At 34.9% G+C, this 16,218-nt stretch overlaps 1 protein-coding gene across 2 annotated transcripts in view; it reads left to right on the top strand.

The window, feature by feature from the left end:
* Window positions 1-16,218, top strand: part of LOC114049847 (geranylgeranyl pyrophosphate synthase) — a 51,155-nt gene that overhangs the window by 12,257 nt on the left and 22,680 nt on the right. The window contains exon 2 of one of the 2 annotated variants that reach the window (XM_027871274.1): window positions 11,317-11,412. In XM_027871274.1, coding sequence (XP_027727075.1) covers window positions 11,343-11,412 — 70 coding nt within the window. In that variant the 5' untranslated portion in view covers window positions 11,317-11,342. Of the gene's footprint in view, window positions 1-11,315; window positions 11,413-16,218 lie in introns of those variants that run through there. The other variant, XM_027871275.1, reaches the window with a different exon arrangement.

The following is a 16,218-nucleotide window of genomic DNA, read 5'->3' on the forward strand; positions in this document are numbered from 1 at the left end:
TCCTAGCTCCAGGTCCATTTGATTTTCATTTCATTTTCCAAATATGCTTCTCTGTTGTGCGGAGGAGAAGATAATCGGTTGGCATCTTTAAGTTTGGCCATTATGGGTTTTTTTGTGTGTACCATACAAGCAATTTAGTGTCATGAGATAGGGCCTCATGGGCCAGGGTACCTCCATCACTCTACTTCTCAGTGTTGGTGTCCTGTTCAGCTTTTACTTTCATTCACCCCACATAACCAGTGCATTGCCAAACCTTGTCATTTCTACCTTCTCTTGTATATGTCCCTTTTTCTCTATTCACCCAGTCTCCACCCTAGTTCAGGCCTTCATCACCTCTCTCCTGGATTATTGTAGTAGCCTAATTAATCTCCTTGCCTCAAGTCTCTCTTCAGTCCAGTCTATCCTCCCTTCATCTACCAAAGTGATTTTCCTAAAATGTAGGCCTATGTCACCTCCACCCATCCACTCATAAATTCCAGTGTCTCCCTATTACCTCAAAATCAAATAAAGTCCTCTGGCATTTAAGTTACTTTATAACCTGGACCATTTCTACCTTTCCAGTCTTCTCATATCTTTTTACTTGTTGTTTCTTATATATGACACTCCATATCCTATCTCTGTGCCTTAGCCCTGGCTAACCCACTCTCATGGAATATTCTCCCTCTTCTCTTCCTCTCAGTTTCCCTTACTTCTCTCTAGACTCAGTTCAGATGTCGCTTTCAGTGACAGGTCTTCCCAATCCTCCTAGCTAGTGGAGCTTTCCCCTCTTAAGAATACTGTCCTTCTAATCTATATGCATCACATATGTACCTTGTCTTTATTTTCATGTCATCTCCTTCATAGTAGGTAAGCTCCTGGAGAGCAGGGACTATTTTTGTAGTTGTTGCCTTTCTTTAGCAGTGTTCCTGCCACATAAATGTTTTTTGATCAGTTGATCATCCATGAATAAGCTGACAATCAGAGTTACAGAACAGAACCTCAGAGACCAAATAAAGAAATAAGAAAAAACTTGAGACCTTTCCTGGCCAGAGCTGTCCTATCCCTTACTGTGATACTGGTGACTCCAAATTCAGAGTTCGTGATTTATCATTAGAAAAGGCCAAAAGGGAATCTCTCAACCTGATTTCTCTTGACATTTTCCCTGAATCTGATTATATGTTTACAGAAAGAATAATTAGGTGTGGTAAGGTAACATCGTATATAAGATAACTCATTTATGTAAAAAGCTTCAAACTTAAGGGCATAATATTTGAATGAAGATCAAAGAAATCGAAACTGAAGTGATGTCATGGTGAGAATACACTATAAACAGTCAAGCAATCTGGAGGACACTTTAGAAGGCTGTCACAGAAGCTACATATAGTCATGATGGAGGACTTCCACTATCTGTCTTTTTGTTTCTTAAAAGCAAATTAACTCCTCTGTCTGATCTTCTGAGCCTTCCCAATCTGGCCCCAGCCTATTTTTTCAGGCTTATTTTATATTACTTCCCGCTGTATACTCTACATTCTAACCAAGCTGGATTAATTCCAGAATATACTATTCCCCACACATGACATTCCCTCTCCCATTTCCATAACTTTGCCCATTCTATCCCCAGTGCCTGGAATGTACTCCCTCATCCCATTTACCCTCTTAGAATTTTTGGTTGCCTTCAAAGTTCAGCTTAAGTGCCATCCTCTATGTGAGGCCTTTCCTGATCTCCACCCCCTCCAAATTACTTTGTAGTTTATGTGTTGTGTGTGCGTGTGTATATTATGTATTTGTGTATATAGAGACATATATGTGTATGTATATTTTGTTTTCTCCCAATAGAATGGAAGTACCTTGACAAAGTCAGGGACTGATTAGTTTTTTTCTATTTCTATATCCCTAGTGCCAAGCACAGATCATTGTACATGTTAAGCACTAATAAATGGCCAATGGCTGAATCGACTGCTAATTTCATCTTTCAGTTCATCTCCTGAATTCTAGGCCCATATTGTCAAATATTGGATGTCCCAGATTCAGCATGTCTGAAATGGGACTGATGGTCTTCTCCTCTTCTCCACCAAACAAGTCCCACCTTCCAGACTTCCCAGGCTCTGTGTGAAGGTACCATACTATCCTCCCAGGACCCCAGGTTTGATACCTCTAAGTCATCCCTAACTCTGCCTTTTTCCTCATCCTTCATAGTCATTTATTGGCTAAGTCCCATCAACTATACCTCTGTATTACTGTTCTCTTCATGCACTTGGCAACCACCTTTATTAGGGCTTGAATTGTCTCTCACCTATATTGGCTTAATTGTTTCTTTGTTTCTAGTCTCTTCTGTATACATACATATATATATATATATACACACAGCCCATCTTCTCTTATGTGGCTGCCAAAATAATCTTCTTGAAGCCTCAGATAAGGCCTTGTCACTGTCCTGCCTTCAAAACCTTCAGTGTCCGCCTGTTGTCTCTAGTTGAGAATACACTCCTCAGTTTGGCATTTAAGATTCTCCACAATCTAGTTTTACCCTGCCTTTCTGGCTTTATTCCATAATATTCCCTATCACAAACTACACATTTTAGCTAAAGTGAACTACTATCAATTCTCTGAACTCAAAATTCCATGTTTTGCCTCTGAAAATTTGTGCAGGTGGTTTCCCATGCCCAGACTTAACTCTTTCCTTATCTTTGTCTCTCATAATCTTTGTCTTCAAAGTTCAATTTAGGTGTCACTTCCTCCATTAAATTTTTTCCAATACCTTAATTATCACTATGTCCCTCCTCAGACTTCCTTGTATTTATGTGTGTGCATAAGAATCCCAGGAGGAAGTAACCATATTATCTCAAAATTCTCAAGAAATTAATAAGGAAATACCACATATAATCTGATGACTACTATCCCAAAGTCTAGGGCACATTATAAGAGTTAGTGCATAAAAAACTATTCCTGAAGCTGTAGTTGCATCTTTATATATGAAAGATGGTACATCTTATTGGAAGAGTATCTAAGCTATATTCTATTATTGGAATTAGCTGACCAGTTGTTCCAAGAAGCTCACCATAGACTAGGTAAAGAGTTGTCAGGTTATTGCTTCTTTCCATATTTGGGCCAAGTGAAGTTTCCTATATTGAGTCAAATTAAGCCACAGACAGGCTCTACGCCTAGTTATTCCCTTTGCTCAGTTTCTTTAAGTTTCAACTTTATAATCATATTCCTTCCAGAAATTAAAGAGTTAGTTTTCCTGGAAACTGCCTGCCCAGTTGTGATATAGCTAGATAACATCATTTACAGGTGGAATTGGTTTTTACATTTACAGGTTGATTGTTTTTTAACTTTAAACTTTTATCTGTCATTAATGAAAACATTATTGATAAATACTTTTGCTCTGCTCCATGGGCTATTTCTATAACAAGAATGAGAGGAAGCAACTTCAGCAGTCTGAATGTTACACTTGCGCACATGGAGAGACCAGTTATGAGGCTAGCCCAGATGAGAAGTGATAAAATCCTGACCTATGATGGTTGTCATGTTAGTAGAGGGAAGGGGACAGAAGTGAGGGCTGTTGTAGAAGTAAAATTTGGCAACTGCTTGGGTGGGGTTGGTGGGTGAGGTATGAGTAAGAATGGAGTCAAGGGTGACTGAGGCTGTGAACCTTAGTAATGATTGGAAGAAAGGTGGTACCTCCATCATAATTAAGGGAGTTTGGAGGGGAGGTAGGTTTAGGGGGAAAGAAAAGTTCCGTTTTGGTACATTAAGGGTGAGATGCCTACAGGATATTCAGGTAGGTATTCCAACAGACTTTTGGTGATACGGGACCAGAGCTGGAGAGAAATTATTCTGCTGAGAGCCTAAGGGGTAAAGGGAAGGGAATTAAGTCTTTAGAAGTATCCTACTACGTTCCAGATACTGTGCTAAGTGCTTTACAAATATCTCATTTAATCCCCCAACAACCCTGCAAGATATCAACACCATTTTACAGTTAAGGGAACTTGAGGCAAACAGAATAAGTGGTTTGTCCAGGATCACATAACTACTAAGCATCTGAGTCTAGATTTGAACTCAGGTCTTTATGTCTCTAACCCTACACTTTGTACACTGCACCACTTAGCTGTCCTGAGAGCAAGAAGTGGGAGTTAAGTGATATAATAAAAAACTTCTTAATAATTTCCAAATAGGGAATGTGCTGCCTTGGCAGATTGTGATAGTGGTGTTCTCTCTTCCTTCCCACCCCACAAATCTTCGAGCAAAGGTGCGGAGCTCTTGTTGCATTTGTTTCATGTCTTACATAGGGGATATTTGTTCAGGTAAGGGTTATATACTACATGCACTCTAAGTGCCCTTTCAGCCAAGACTCTAAATGTTACAAAGGTCTAGAGGAATGAATGTATGTGAAAAGGATGGTATGGCTCACAAGATGAAAAGGTATATATTGCTAATGAACTGTAACTTTGGAAGAAATAACCCCCAAAGATAACATCACAGATCCACTCAAGTATTTTTCCATGTTTCAAGGCTTTTTAAAGACAGAAAATTCCTTTTTTCTGCTGTGTAACAAATGCTAAATCTCATACTGTTTAGGTTTTTGATGTTTTTGTTGAAAAATTTAGTTTTGAATAGAGATCACTAAAAGGTCTAATAACACTATATCTCCCTTTCTACTTATGCCGTTATAAGTCATTTTACGTGTCCATACTTCAGTATAACATTAATCATGTTCTTGGAATAAATTTTTCCTATCTACTTTTATTCTTATCTTTTGTTTTGTTTTCCTCATAAGTCATTAAAGGTTTTTTTTAAATTTTGTACTTAATAACGGTCTTAAATACAAAGGGTGAGACCATAGATATAAAAGATAAAATCCCCAAGTAAAACTTGAACTATTTACGTGTTAATAAAGGGAAAATTAGAACCTTTAAAAAAATCCTATGTCTTTCTTCTAATTTCTTTTTCATCTTTGTTTTGTTGCTCTCTTTTTATATATTCCTAGTCAATATGCATTTTCTGGTTGTTTTCTTCACTCCGCATCACTTTATGTTTCCATATTTTTTGTATTCTCTATATTTGTCATTTTATGGTGTAATTATTAATGTGCAGTTAGGGGTAGCTGGGTGGCACAGTGGATAAAGTGCCAGGTCTGAAGTCAGGAAGACTCATCTTCCTGAGTTCAAATCCAACCTCAGACACTCATTAGCTGTGTGGCCCTGGGTAAGTCACTTAATCCTTTTTGCTTCAGTTTCCTCATCTATAAAATGAGCTGGAAAGGGAAATGGCAAACCATTCCAGTATCTTTACCAAGAAAACCACAAATGCAGTCACAAAGAGTCAGTCATAACTGAAACAAATGAATAACAATGAATATAAGTACATTCATTGGTATGCCACAGTTTATTTAGATGTCTCACAATTCTTGGTCATGAAGATTACATCCATTTTTCATTATTACAAAGGAAACAGCTACAAATATTTTTGCATAGGTAAGTCTTTTATTGTGCCAAATCATATGATTAGTTTTGAAACTCTTATATTACTAAAACTGCTTTTTTAAAAATTACACTAATTTGTAGTCCTACCAACCATTTTTGCCCGTTTCCTTCAACTTTGACATTTTTGTCATTTTTTCTTTTATTTTATTATTTGTAAATTTCATAGGGTTAAGGTTATCTCATAAGTTTCTATAACTTGTAATTCTTTAAATTTTAGGGAGTTTAAATAATTTTTCAAGTAACCTTTGAACATTGATATCCATGAGCATTCCTTCAATTTCTTTTTCTTCTCTTTATTGCTAAAGCTAACATTTCTAGTACAGTGTCAGATAACAGTGGTATGATGGACATTGAAGTATTATAAATTTTTATGTTTCTTCTAGAGTCTAGATGTCAAATTTCATCAAGTGTATTTACCACAAAGATTTTTTTCTAATATAATTTATTTCACTTTGGCTGTCATAGGCTTTGTAGAGAAGAAAAAGAAAAAGCTTTTGTTTCTGTATAATCAAATCTATAGAGTCTTTGTGACATGTCACAGATAATGGGCCAGCCTTGGCGACAGAAAGACCTGAGTTCAAGTCCTACCTCTGACACTATAACTAGATTTTTGGATCAGGGAAATCACTTAACCTCTCAGTGCCTAAGACATTAAGACTTTTTTCTAAGTTAAAAAAAAGTTACCCATCTGAAGACAGACATTAGCTGCCTGGACAGTTTTCATACCACACTCATATATCACAGGTCTAGACCAAGAAAAAGTAAATAAAATGTTTGTCTTCCAGGAATTTTGTTTGTTTAATTAAAAATTCTCTACACAGTTGAAAAATATATTACTCTTTCTTTGAATTTAAAAATATTTGTTATCCTGAAATTTATTTTATTTTTTAATGTGAGATAAGAATATGACTCATTTTGAGGGGATAGGAAACACTGCTATATAGCTTCTCCAGTAGTTTTATTGAATAATAATTTCTTTTCCAAATGTTTTGTGCTCTTGGCGGTATCAAATACTAATTTCTTGTGTACATTTGTTTCTGTTTCTTGATTCTCTGTTGTGTTCCATCGGTCTATATTTAATCTAGCACTGGATAGTTATGATAATTACTGCTTTTTAGCATATTTTGAAATCAGACTGGGTAATTCCTTTATCAGCTTTCCCCCTTTTCTTGCTTTCTATCGTTGATTATTGGTTTTTCCACATGAACTGTCTTTTCAACAATCAAACATTTCCTAAGTATCTACTACATGCAAAGTATTATGCTTAGGATGAGAAAGGAGGAGACAGAGTCCAAACCAATTTCATCATTTTATAGACAAGGAAACTGAGTCTCAGGAAGGTTAAGTGACTTGTCTGGCATCATCTCCAGTAGGAAGGATCAGAGGAGACAGTTGAACTCAGACCCATAGATTCAAGAGTTAGCCATCTTTGTATTGTATTGCACTGCTTCCAAAGCAATAAAGGGTAGAAATGAAGTCATCAAAAGTTTCTGTATATGAGATCATTGTTTATCTAGAAAATCCAAGAAATTCAACAAAAAAATGAAGAAAATTTCTTTAGTTGGGGAGGAGGCCCCTTTTTTTAAAGTGGGAATTGAGTTTTCACTGATATAAAACAAGGAAATTCCCTCTACCAGTGTAATCTGTGGTATATGAGGCTGCCTGGAGGCTCTGAGATATTAAGTGACTTGCCCCAGTTTACAGAGGTAGGACTTAAACCCAAGTCTTCCTTACCCAAAAGGATTGTAAATGTCTCCATTACTACGTGAAGTCTTTCAACAGGGCATAAATATACAAAAGAAAAATCACCTTCATTTTTTATACATTATAACAAATAACAGGATTTGGTAGAAAGATAATACCATTTGTAAACTGAGAAAGTCTATCAGATATTTGGGGACTACTCAACTAAAAATCACCAAAAAGTGATTTTGACAAAAATAAAGGAAAAAAATGAAAATTTGAATATTATATTAATCTAGCTAGGCTGAGCCAACATAGCACAAATCTATTACTTTTCCAACTAATTTATGAATTGTAATATGCCTTTTAAAAATATTTTATTGATGCCTTTTTTTCTTTGCATTACAGTCTTGTCAGCCCTCTTCTCTTCCATATTGAACTGTCTCTTACAAGAAAGAAAAACAATTGAAAACATCTCAGGCTGTGACCACAGATGAAAAGCCATTCAATCCTTTATCTTAGTAGTCCCTTCCCTCCAGGCGCTACCACAGGCAGCATGTTTCCTTTTCTGCTCTCTAGGATCTAAGTTGGTTTTTCAGTTACTCAGACTTTGACATTTTTAGTGATGTTTTCATTTACACTGTTGGTAGTTATTGTGTAGATTAGGCTCATAGATTTAGCTCCAGAAGGGACCTTAAAGGTTCTGCTTTAACCTTTTTTTACAGATGAGGAAACTGAGGCCCAGAGAGGTCAGTTGACTTATCCAAAGTTAAACAGAGAGTGGCAGAGGTAGGACTTGAACCAAGTTCCTCTGCACATAAATCTCATGCCCTTTACACTAATTAGATTTTATAGATAAGGAAATTAAGGCTCATTGTCACACAGGGATTCAAATGCACCTCTACCATACTATTTAAACAACTCTGAATAAAACTTTTGAAATTCTGGTCTTTGGGAGGTTTTTGTGTTTGTTTTTTGCCTTTTTTTAAATTCTAGAATTTTATCTTATGAGAAATATCTCATGATGATTAGCAGGGACACTACAGTTGAAATTAATAGTTTCTTAGATGAAATACTTCTCATTGAAGCTTGGAAGAGAGATTTTTCTTCACCAAAACAGCATTTCTGGCATCCCTGCACTGACTGGCACCCATCAATGAAAAATACTTGGTACATCATTTCTCATTTTCCTTTTTGCCCATTTTATCAGTCTGATGGGTATGAGATCTAACTTCAGATTTGCTTAAATTTGCATTTTCTGATTATTAATAAATTAATACGGCTATTGAGAGCCTGGATTTTGTTATCAGAAAACTGCCTGTTCATATCCTTTGGCCATTTATCAATTGGAAATGGCTTTTATTCTTTTTTATTCTCTTCTTTTCTTTGCTTTTATTCTTTCTATTATTTTTTATTATATTATATTATTATAATATTATATATTTACTATTTACTATATACTATTATATGTACTATATATATTATACTATTATATATATTACTATACTATTATATATTTCTATTATTCTTTTTCTCTATTATTTCTTTGCTTTTATTCTTATAAATTTGAAATTTCAGCCAGTTTCCTGGCTGACCTTTATCAGACCTTTATCAGAGAAACTTGCTACAAAGATTTTTTTTTCCAGTTAACCTCTCTTTAATTTTAGCTACATTGCTTTTGTTTGTGCAAAGAAAAAAATTTATAGAATTGTTCATTTTATCTTCTGTGAGTCTCTCAATCTTTTGATGAATTCTTCTTCTTTCCATGAATCTAAAAAATAATTTCTTATTTACACTTCCCTTTGTTTATGATGTCACTCTGCATCCAAGTCCTGTGCATGTTCATATACAGTGTGAGATGTTGGTTTATACCTAGTTTCTGCCATACTATTTTGTAATTTTCCAAACAGTTTTTGTCAGATAGTGAATTATTATCCTAGTAGCTAGAATGTTTATCAAACAATAGGTTACCATGCTCATTTGCTTCTGTGTGTTGTATACCCAAGTCCATTCAGCTAATTGATTAATAAATACCTTGATTATGGTTTTGTAGTCAAGCTGAGATCAGCTATGATAGACAGTTATTGAGATATTTATTTAGTATTCAAATAAATTTGTGAATGTTTTTGTATTTATAAATTTGTACCTGTAAAAAGTTTCTTCAATTTTTTTTTAATTTGCTGTGTTTTTCTCTATTCCTCTAATTTTTCCTAATGATCAACCAAAAAAGATAACACTGTCCCTTTTCCGTGGCAATTCTTCCAGCAATAAGTAGCTTTTACAGAACTGTATTATAACTTTCTGTGTGCAAACTTTTTTTTTGGGGGGGGGGTGAGGCAGTCGGGGTTAAGTGACTTGCCCAGGGTCACACAGCTATTAAGTGTCAAGTGTCTAAGACCTGATTTGAACTCAGGTCCCCCTGACTCCAAGGCCGGAGCTTTATCCACTGCGCCATCTAGCTGCCCCTACAATTTTTTAATTGTACAAATAAAATTACATATTTTTTAAAGTAAAAAAATTAATTTCACTAATTTTTTCTAGCCCTATAAAGTAATACTTTGATAAGAAATTCATGTTTTATTAACTGGCTTCAGAGGTATTGAATCTTCATATCTGTAGTGCAGCTAGAAGTTTAAACACAGAAATTGATCAGGGAACAATACAACTGTTTTAGAATAGAAAATGTGAAATAGATAAATTGATCCAAGCATATATGGCACCTTATAGCAATTAGGAAATAATTAATTAGGTAGGTAGAATATAGTAAAAGAAAAAATAATAAGACTCAAGATTCAAGAAAAGAAAGCCAAAGCATTACCAAGATGTAGAAAACTATGTTCAAATATTGTTGAAATAGAATGTTGCAGTTAAAGTAGAATCATTTCAGAGTGAAAGGGAACCAGAGGCACAATTTTGTCCACCTGTACTTAAGCAAGAACCCCCTCTATCACATATGCAGTTCTTTGCTTAAAAACCTCAAGTGAAGAAAAACATTACCTCCTGTGTCAACCCGTTCACGTCTTGGAAGGCATTACTTGGCAGCCGGATGGTAGAGTGGGTGGGTTGAGCACTGGCCTTGGAGTCAGGAAGACCTGGATTCAAATCCTGCCCCCAGTTCTTGCTAGCTGGGTGACACTCGTCTGTAAGGGATAATGATGGTGCCTACTTCACTGGACTGTTTTAAGAGATAGCATATGTAAAGTGCTCTGCAAGCCTTAAAGCATTCTACAAATGTTAGCAATTATTGTTGAGAAGTTTTTCCTTACATCCAAGCCTCTGTCTGCCTTACATACTTGAAGACAGCTTTCATGTCCCTCTGGAGGCTTCTCTTTTCTAGCTTAAATAAACGTGAACAAATCCTTCAGTGGATTCAGAGCCATAGGCCATAAAGGCCATTGCCTTCAGTTAAAACATAGATGGGGGCAGCCAGGTGGTGTAGTGGATGGAGCACCAGTTCTGGAGTCAGGAGGACCTGAGTTCAAATCTAGCCTTGATAATCTCAGGCAAGTCACTTAACCCCAACTGCCCCGCCAAAAAAAAACATAGTTGTATGTTTAAATTGAATTGACTGTGGATGCCCTTTCTTATTTTGAAAAAAAGAAAAAACAGTGGGTAGCTAGGTGGCACAGTGGATAGAGCTCTGGCCTTGGAGTTAGGAGGACCTGAATTCAAATGCAGCCTCAGACACTTGACACTTAACAGCTGTGTGACAGTGGGCTAGTCATTTAACCCTGGTTGCCTTGCCAAAAAAAAAAAAATATATCTTTTTCTGAGCATGTGTAAGCATGTTTACTCATTTTTTTGTATGATCTGTTTAATAGTGTTTTAAGATTTTATTCATTAAATCATTGTGTCATTTATACTCATAAAGGATTTTTTAAAAATGCATCTGCATAGTGATTTTTAAAGCACCACTTAGAGACAAGTTAAACCTTGCTGTAATCAAAAGGAGTCATACTGACAACCTTTCAGCCTTTACTCTCATAGGATAAGGGGGACAAGCTGAACACTGAAAGACTCGTTGAAGCATAGTGCTAAGAAAAGGAGCAAGAAGAATTTAATTTTTCATTTTATTTTTGTTTATCTTTCTAGAATCACATTGAAGAGATAATTTGAGGAATAAAATTATCACCATGGTTCAAATAAATAACAATGTTTTGTTTTTTAACAGATCAACTTTTTTGAATTCTACAAATTATGGAAGAAGCTCAGAAAACATCTGAAAGAATTCTTTTAGAACCCTACAGGTACTTACTTCAATTACCAGGTAACTGTTCTATTATAACACATAGTAAAGCTTTTTTCTGAATTTCCTTCTGTTCTGTTCTGTGCATTTTTAAAATGTTTCAGTGCCTTTCTTTTGTTTTTGCCTCATTATTACTAACCTTACTCTTAACTCTTTACTTTTTCCCATCCCCAATTAAAAACCAAGAGAAAGAAAAGGAAAAAAAGAAAAACCCTTGTAACAAGCTGAGTTAAGCAAAATGAATCCAAAAATTTGTGTTCTTTTTTGCCTCTTGTGTAAATCACCTCTCTGTCAGGAGTTGAATAATGTGTTTCATCTTTGGTGTTCTGGAAATGTGGTTGGTCACTACATTGATCAGAGTTCTTAAGTTTTTTGAAGATTTTTTCCTCCACAGTGTTGCTCTCTATGCATGGTTCTGGTTCTGCTCACTTCACTCTATAAATTCATGCTATCTAGGATTCTCTAAAATAGTCTCTTTCATCATTTCTTATGGCTTAGTAATGTTCTGCTACATTCACATACCACAATTTGTTCAATCTTTCCCCAACTTTCTAAGAAGCAATATAAAACACCCTTTGAATTCTAGTTCTTCCTATTTTTCTTTTTTTTAATTAATTTATTTATTTTTAGTTTTCAGGATTCACTTCCATAACATTTTGAGTTTTAAATTTTCTCCCCCTAAGACGGCATGCAGTCTGATATAGGCTCTACATATAAATTCATATTAAACATATTTTCACTTTAGTCATGTTGTAAAGAAGAATTAGAACCAATGGAAGGAACTACAAGGAAGAAGAAAAAAATAAAACAACAACAACAACAAAAGAGAGCAGATAGTATGCTTCAGTCTGCATTCAGACTCCATAGTTCTTTCTCTGAATGTGGATAGCATTTTTCATCATGAGTCTTTTGGAGTTATCTTAGATCCTTGCATTGCTGAGAAGAGCTAAGTCTGTCAAAGTTAGTCATCACACAATGTAGCTGTTACTTTGTACAATGTTCTACTGATTCTGCTCACTTCACTCAGCATCAGTTCATATAAGTCTTTCCAGGTTTTTCTGAAGTCTGCCTGCTGATCATTTCTCATACCACGATAGTATTCCATTATATTCATATACCACAGCTTGTTTAGCTATTCTCCAATTAATGGGCATCCCCTCAATTTCCAATTCTTGGCCACCACAAAAATTGCTGCTATAAATATTTTTGTGCATGTGGGACCTTTTCCCATTTTTATGATCTCATTGGGATACAGACCTAGAAATGGTGTTGCTGGGTCAAAGTGGTTGCACAGTTTTATAGCCTTTGGAGCATAGTTCCAAATTGCTCTCTAGAATGGTTGGATCAGTTCACAACTCCACCAGCAATGCATTAGTGTTCCAATTTTGTCACATCTTCTCCAACATTTTGTCATTCTCCTGTTTTGTAATGTTAGCCAATCTGATAGGTGTACTCAGTGTGATACCTCAGAGTTGTTTTGATTTGCATTTCTCTAATCAGTAGTGATTTAGAGCATTTTTTCATATGATTATAGATAGCTTTAATCTCTTCATCTGAAAACTGCCTGTTCATATACTTTGACCATTTATCAACTGGGGAATGACTTGTAGTCATATAAATTTGACTCAGTTCCCTATATATTTGAAAAATGAGGTCTTTATCAGAGGCACTGTCTGTAAAAATTGTTTCTTGGCTTTTTTTCTAAGAAAGTTGTATTGGCTTTGTTTGTGCAAAAACTTTTCAATTTAATGTAATCAAAATCATCCATTTTGTATTTCATAATGTTCTCTATCTCTTATTTGGTCATAAATTCTTCCCTTCTCCATAAATCTGACAGGTAAACTATTCCTTGCTTTCCTAGTTTGCTTATAGTTTCGGCCTTTATATCTAAATAGTGTACCCATTTTGACTTTACCATGGTATACGGTATAAGATGTTGGTCTATGCCTAGTTTCTCTCATACTGTTTTCCACTGTTTATGAGCAGTCCCAGAAGCTGGAGTCTTTGGGGTTATCAAACAGTAGATTATTATAGTCATTGACTATTGTATCTTATGTACCTAACCTATTCCACTGACCTACCACTCTGTTTCTTAGCTAGTACCAAGTAGTTTTGATGATTGCTACTTTATAATACAATTTTAAGATCTGGTACAGCTAGGGCACCTTCCCTTGCATTTCTTTTCATTAATTCCCTTGACATTCTGGACCTTTTGTTCTTCCAGATGAATTTTGTTATTATTTTTCCTAGCTCTATAAAATAATGTTTTGGTAGTTTGATTGTTATGGCACTGAATAAGTAAATTAATTTAGGTAGAATTGTCATTTTTATTATATTAGCTCAGCCTACCCATGAGCAGCTGATGTTTTTCCAAGTATTTGGATCTGACTTTATTTGTGTGAAAAGTGTTTTGTAATTGTGTTCATATAATGTCTACAGTAACTTTAAATGGAATTTTTCTTTCTATCTCTTGCTGTTGGGCTTTGTTAGTAATATATAGAAATGCCGATGATTTATGTGGGTTTATTTTATATCCTGCAACTTTGCTAAATTTGTTTATTATTTCAAATAGTTTTTTTACTTGATTCTCTAGGATTCTATATACCGTCATATCATCTGCAAAGAGTGATAGCTTTGTTTCTTCTTTGCCTATTCTGATTCTTTCAATTTCTTTTTATTCTCTTATTGCTAAAGCTAACATTTCTAGTACAATATTGAATAACAATGGTGATAATGGACATCCTTGTTTCACCCTGGTCTTGCTGGAAATGCTTCCAGCTTATCTCCATTACATACAATACTTGCTGATGGTTTTTGATAGATGTTACTTATCATTTTCAGGAAGATTCCATTTATTCCTATGCTCTCTAGTGTTTTTAGTAGGAATGGGTGTTGTTTTTGTCAAAAGTTTTTTCTGCATCTATTGAGATAATCATATGATTTCTGTTAGTTTTGTTGTTGATATGGCCAATTATGCTGATAGTTTTCCTAATATTGAACCAGCCCTGTAGTCCTGGTATAAATCCTACCTGGTTATAGTCTATTATCCTCAAGATAAGTTACTATAATCTCTTTGCTTATATTTTATTTAAAATTTTTGCATCTATATTCATTATGGAAATTGGCCTATAATTTTCTCTCTCTGTTTTGACTCTTTCTGTTTTAGATATCAGCTCCAAATTTATATCAGAAATTTTTTTTTAAGGCAGTTGGGATTAAGTGACTTGCCCGGGGTCACACAGCTAGTAAGTGTCAAGTGTTTGGTCTGAGGTCAGATTTGAACTCAAGTCCTCCTGACTTCAGGACTGGTGCTCTATCCACTGTGCCACCTAGCTACCCTTAGAAAAAAAATTTGGTAGGACTCCTTCTTCGCCTACTTTCCCAAATATAGTATTGGAATTAGTTGTTCTTGATAGAATTCACTTGTAAATCCATCTGGCCCTAGAGATTTTTTCTTAGGGATTTCATTGATGGCTTGTTCAATTTCTTTTTCTGAAATAGGGTTATGTAAGTATTTTATTCCCTCTTCTCTTAATCTGGGCAATTTATATTTTTGTAAATATCCATTTCACTAAGATTGTCAAATTTGTTGGCATACAGTTAGGCAAAATAGCTCCTAATTATTGTCTTAATTTCCTCTTCATTGGTGCTGAATTCATCCTTTTCATTTTTGATACTGGTAATTTGGTTTTCTTCCTTTTTTTTTTAATCAAATTAACCAAAAGTTTATCTATTTTATTGTTGTTGTTGTTTTTCATAAAACCAGCTCTTAGTTGTATTTATTAGTTCAATGGTTTTCTTAATTTCGATTTTATTAATCTCTCCTTTGGTTTTCAGAATTTCTAATTTGGTATTTAATTGGGGGATTTTCAGTTTGTTCTTTTTTTTAGCTTTTTTGGTCACATGCCCAATTCATTGATCTCCTCTTTCTCTATTTTATTCATGTATTCATGTATTTTATTCATGTATTCATTGAGAGATATAAAACTTCCTCTAATAACCACTTTTGCTGCATCTCGTAAGTTTTGGTGTGTTGTCTCATTATTGTCATTCTCTTCGATGAGTTACTGATTGTTTGTTTGATTTGTTGTTTGACCCATTCATTCTTTAGGATTAGATTATAGTTTCCAGTTAATTTTTAGCCTGTCTTTCCATGGCCCTGTATTACATGAAATTTTTATTGTGTCATGATCCAAAAAGGATGCATTTAATATTTCTACATTTCTGCATTGGCTTGTGAGGTCTCTAATGCCCTAATACATGGTCAGTTCTTGTGCAGGTGCTATGTACCACTGAGAAAAAGGTATATTCCTTTCTATCCCCATTCAATTTTCTCTAGAGGTCCACCATATCTAACTTTTCTAAAATTCTTTTCACCTCCTTATCTTCTTTCTTGTTTATTTTGTGATTAAATTTATCTAGTTCTGAGAGGGAGAGGTTGAGGTCCCCCACTATATAGTATAGTTTTGTTGTCTGTCTCTTTCTGTAACTCCCTTAATTTCTCCTCTAAGAATTTGGATGCTATACTACTTGGTGCAAAGATGTTTAGTAATGGTATTATTTCATTTTCTATGGTACCTTTTAACAGGATGTAGTTTCCTTCCTTATCTCTTTTAATTAGATCTATTTTTGCATTTGCTTTGTCTGAGAGAAGGATTGCTACCCCTGCTTTTTTTTCACTTTGGCTGAAGCATAATATAGTCTACTCCAGCCTTTTACCTTTATTCTTTGTGTATCACTCTGCTTCAAATGTATTTCTTGTAAGCACCATATTGTAGGATTATGGTTTTTAATCCAATCTGCTATGCGCTTCCCATTTTATGGAAG

The sequence above is a fragment of the Vombatus ursinus genome, unplaced genomic scaffold (assembly GCF_900497805.2).
Source record: "Vombatus ursinus unplaced genomic scaffold, bare-nosed wombat genome assembly UNPS02014798.1, whole genome shotgun sequence".
NCBI classification, from domain to species: domain Eukaryota; kingdom Metazoa; phylum Chordata; class Mammalia; order Diprotodontia; family Vombatidae; genus Vombatus; species Vombatus ursinus.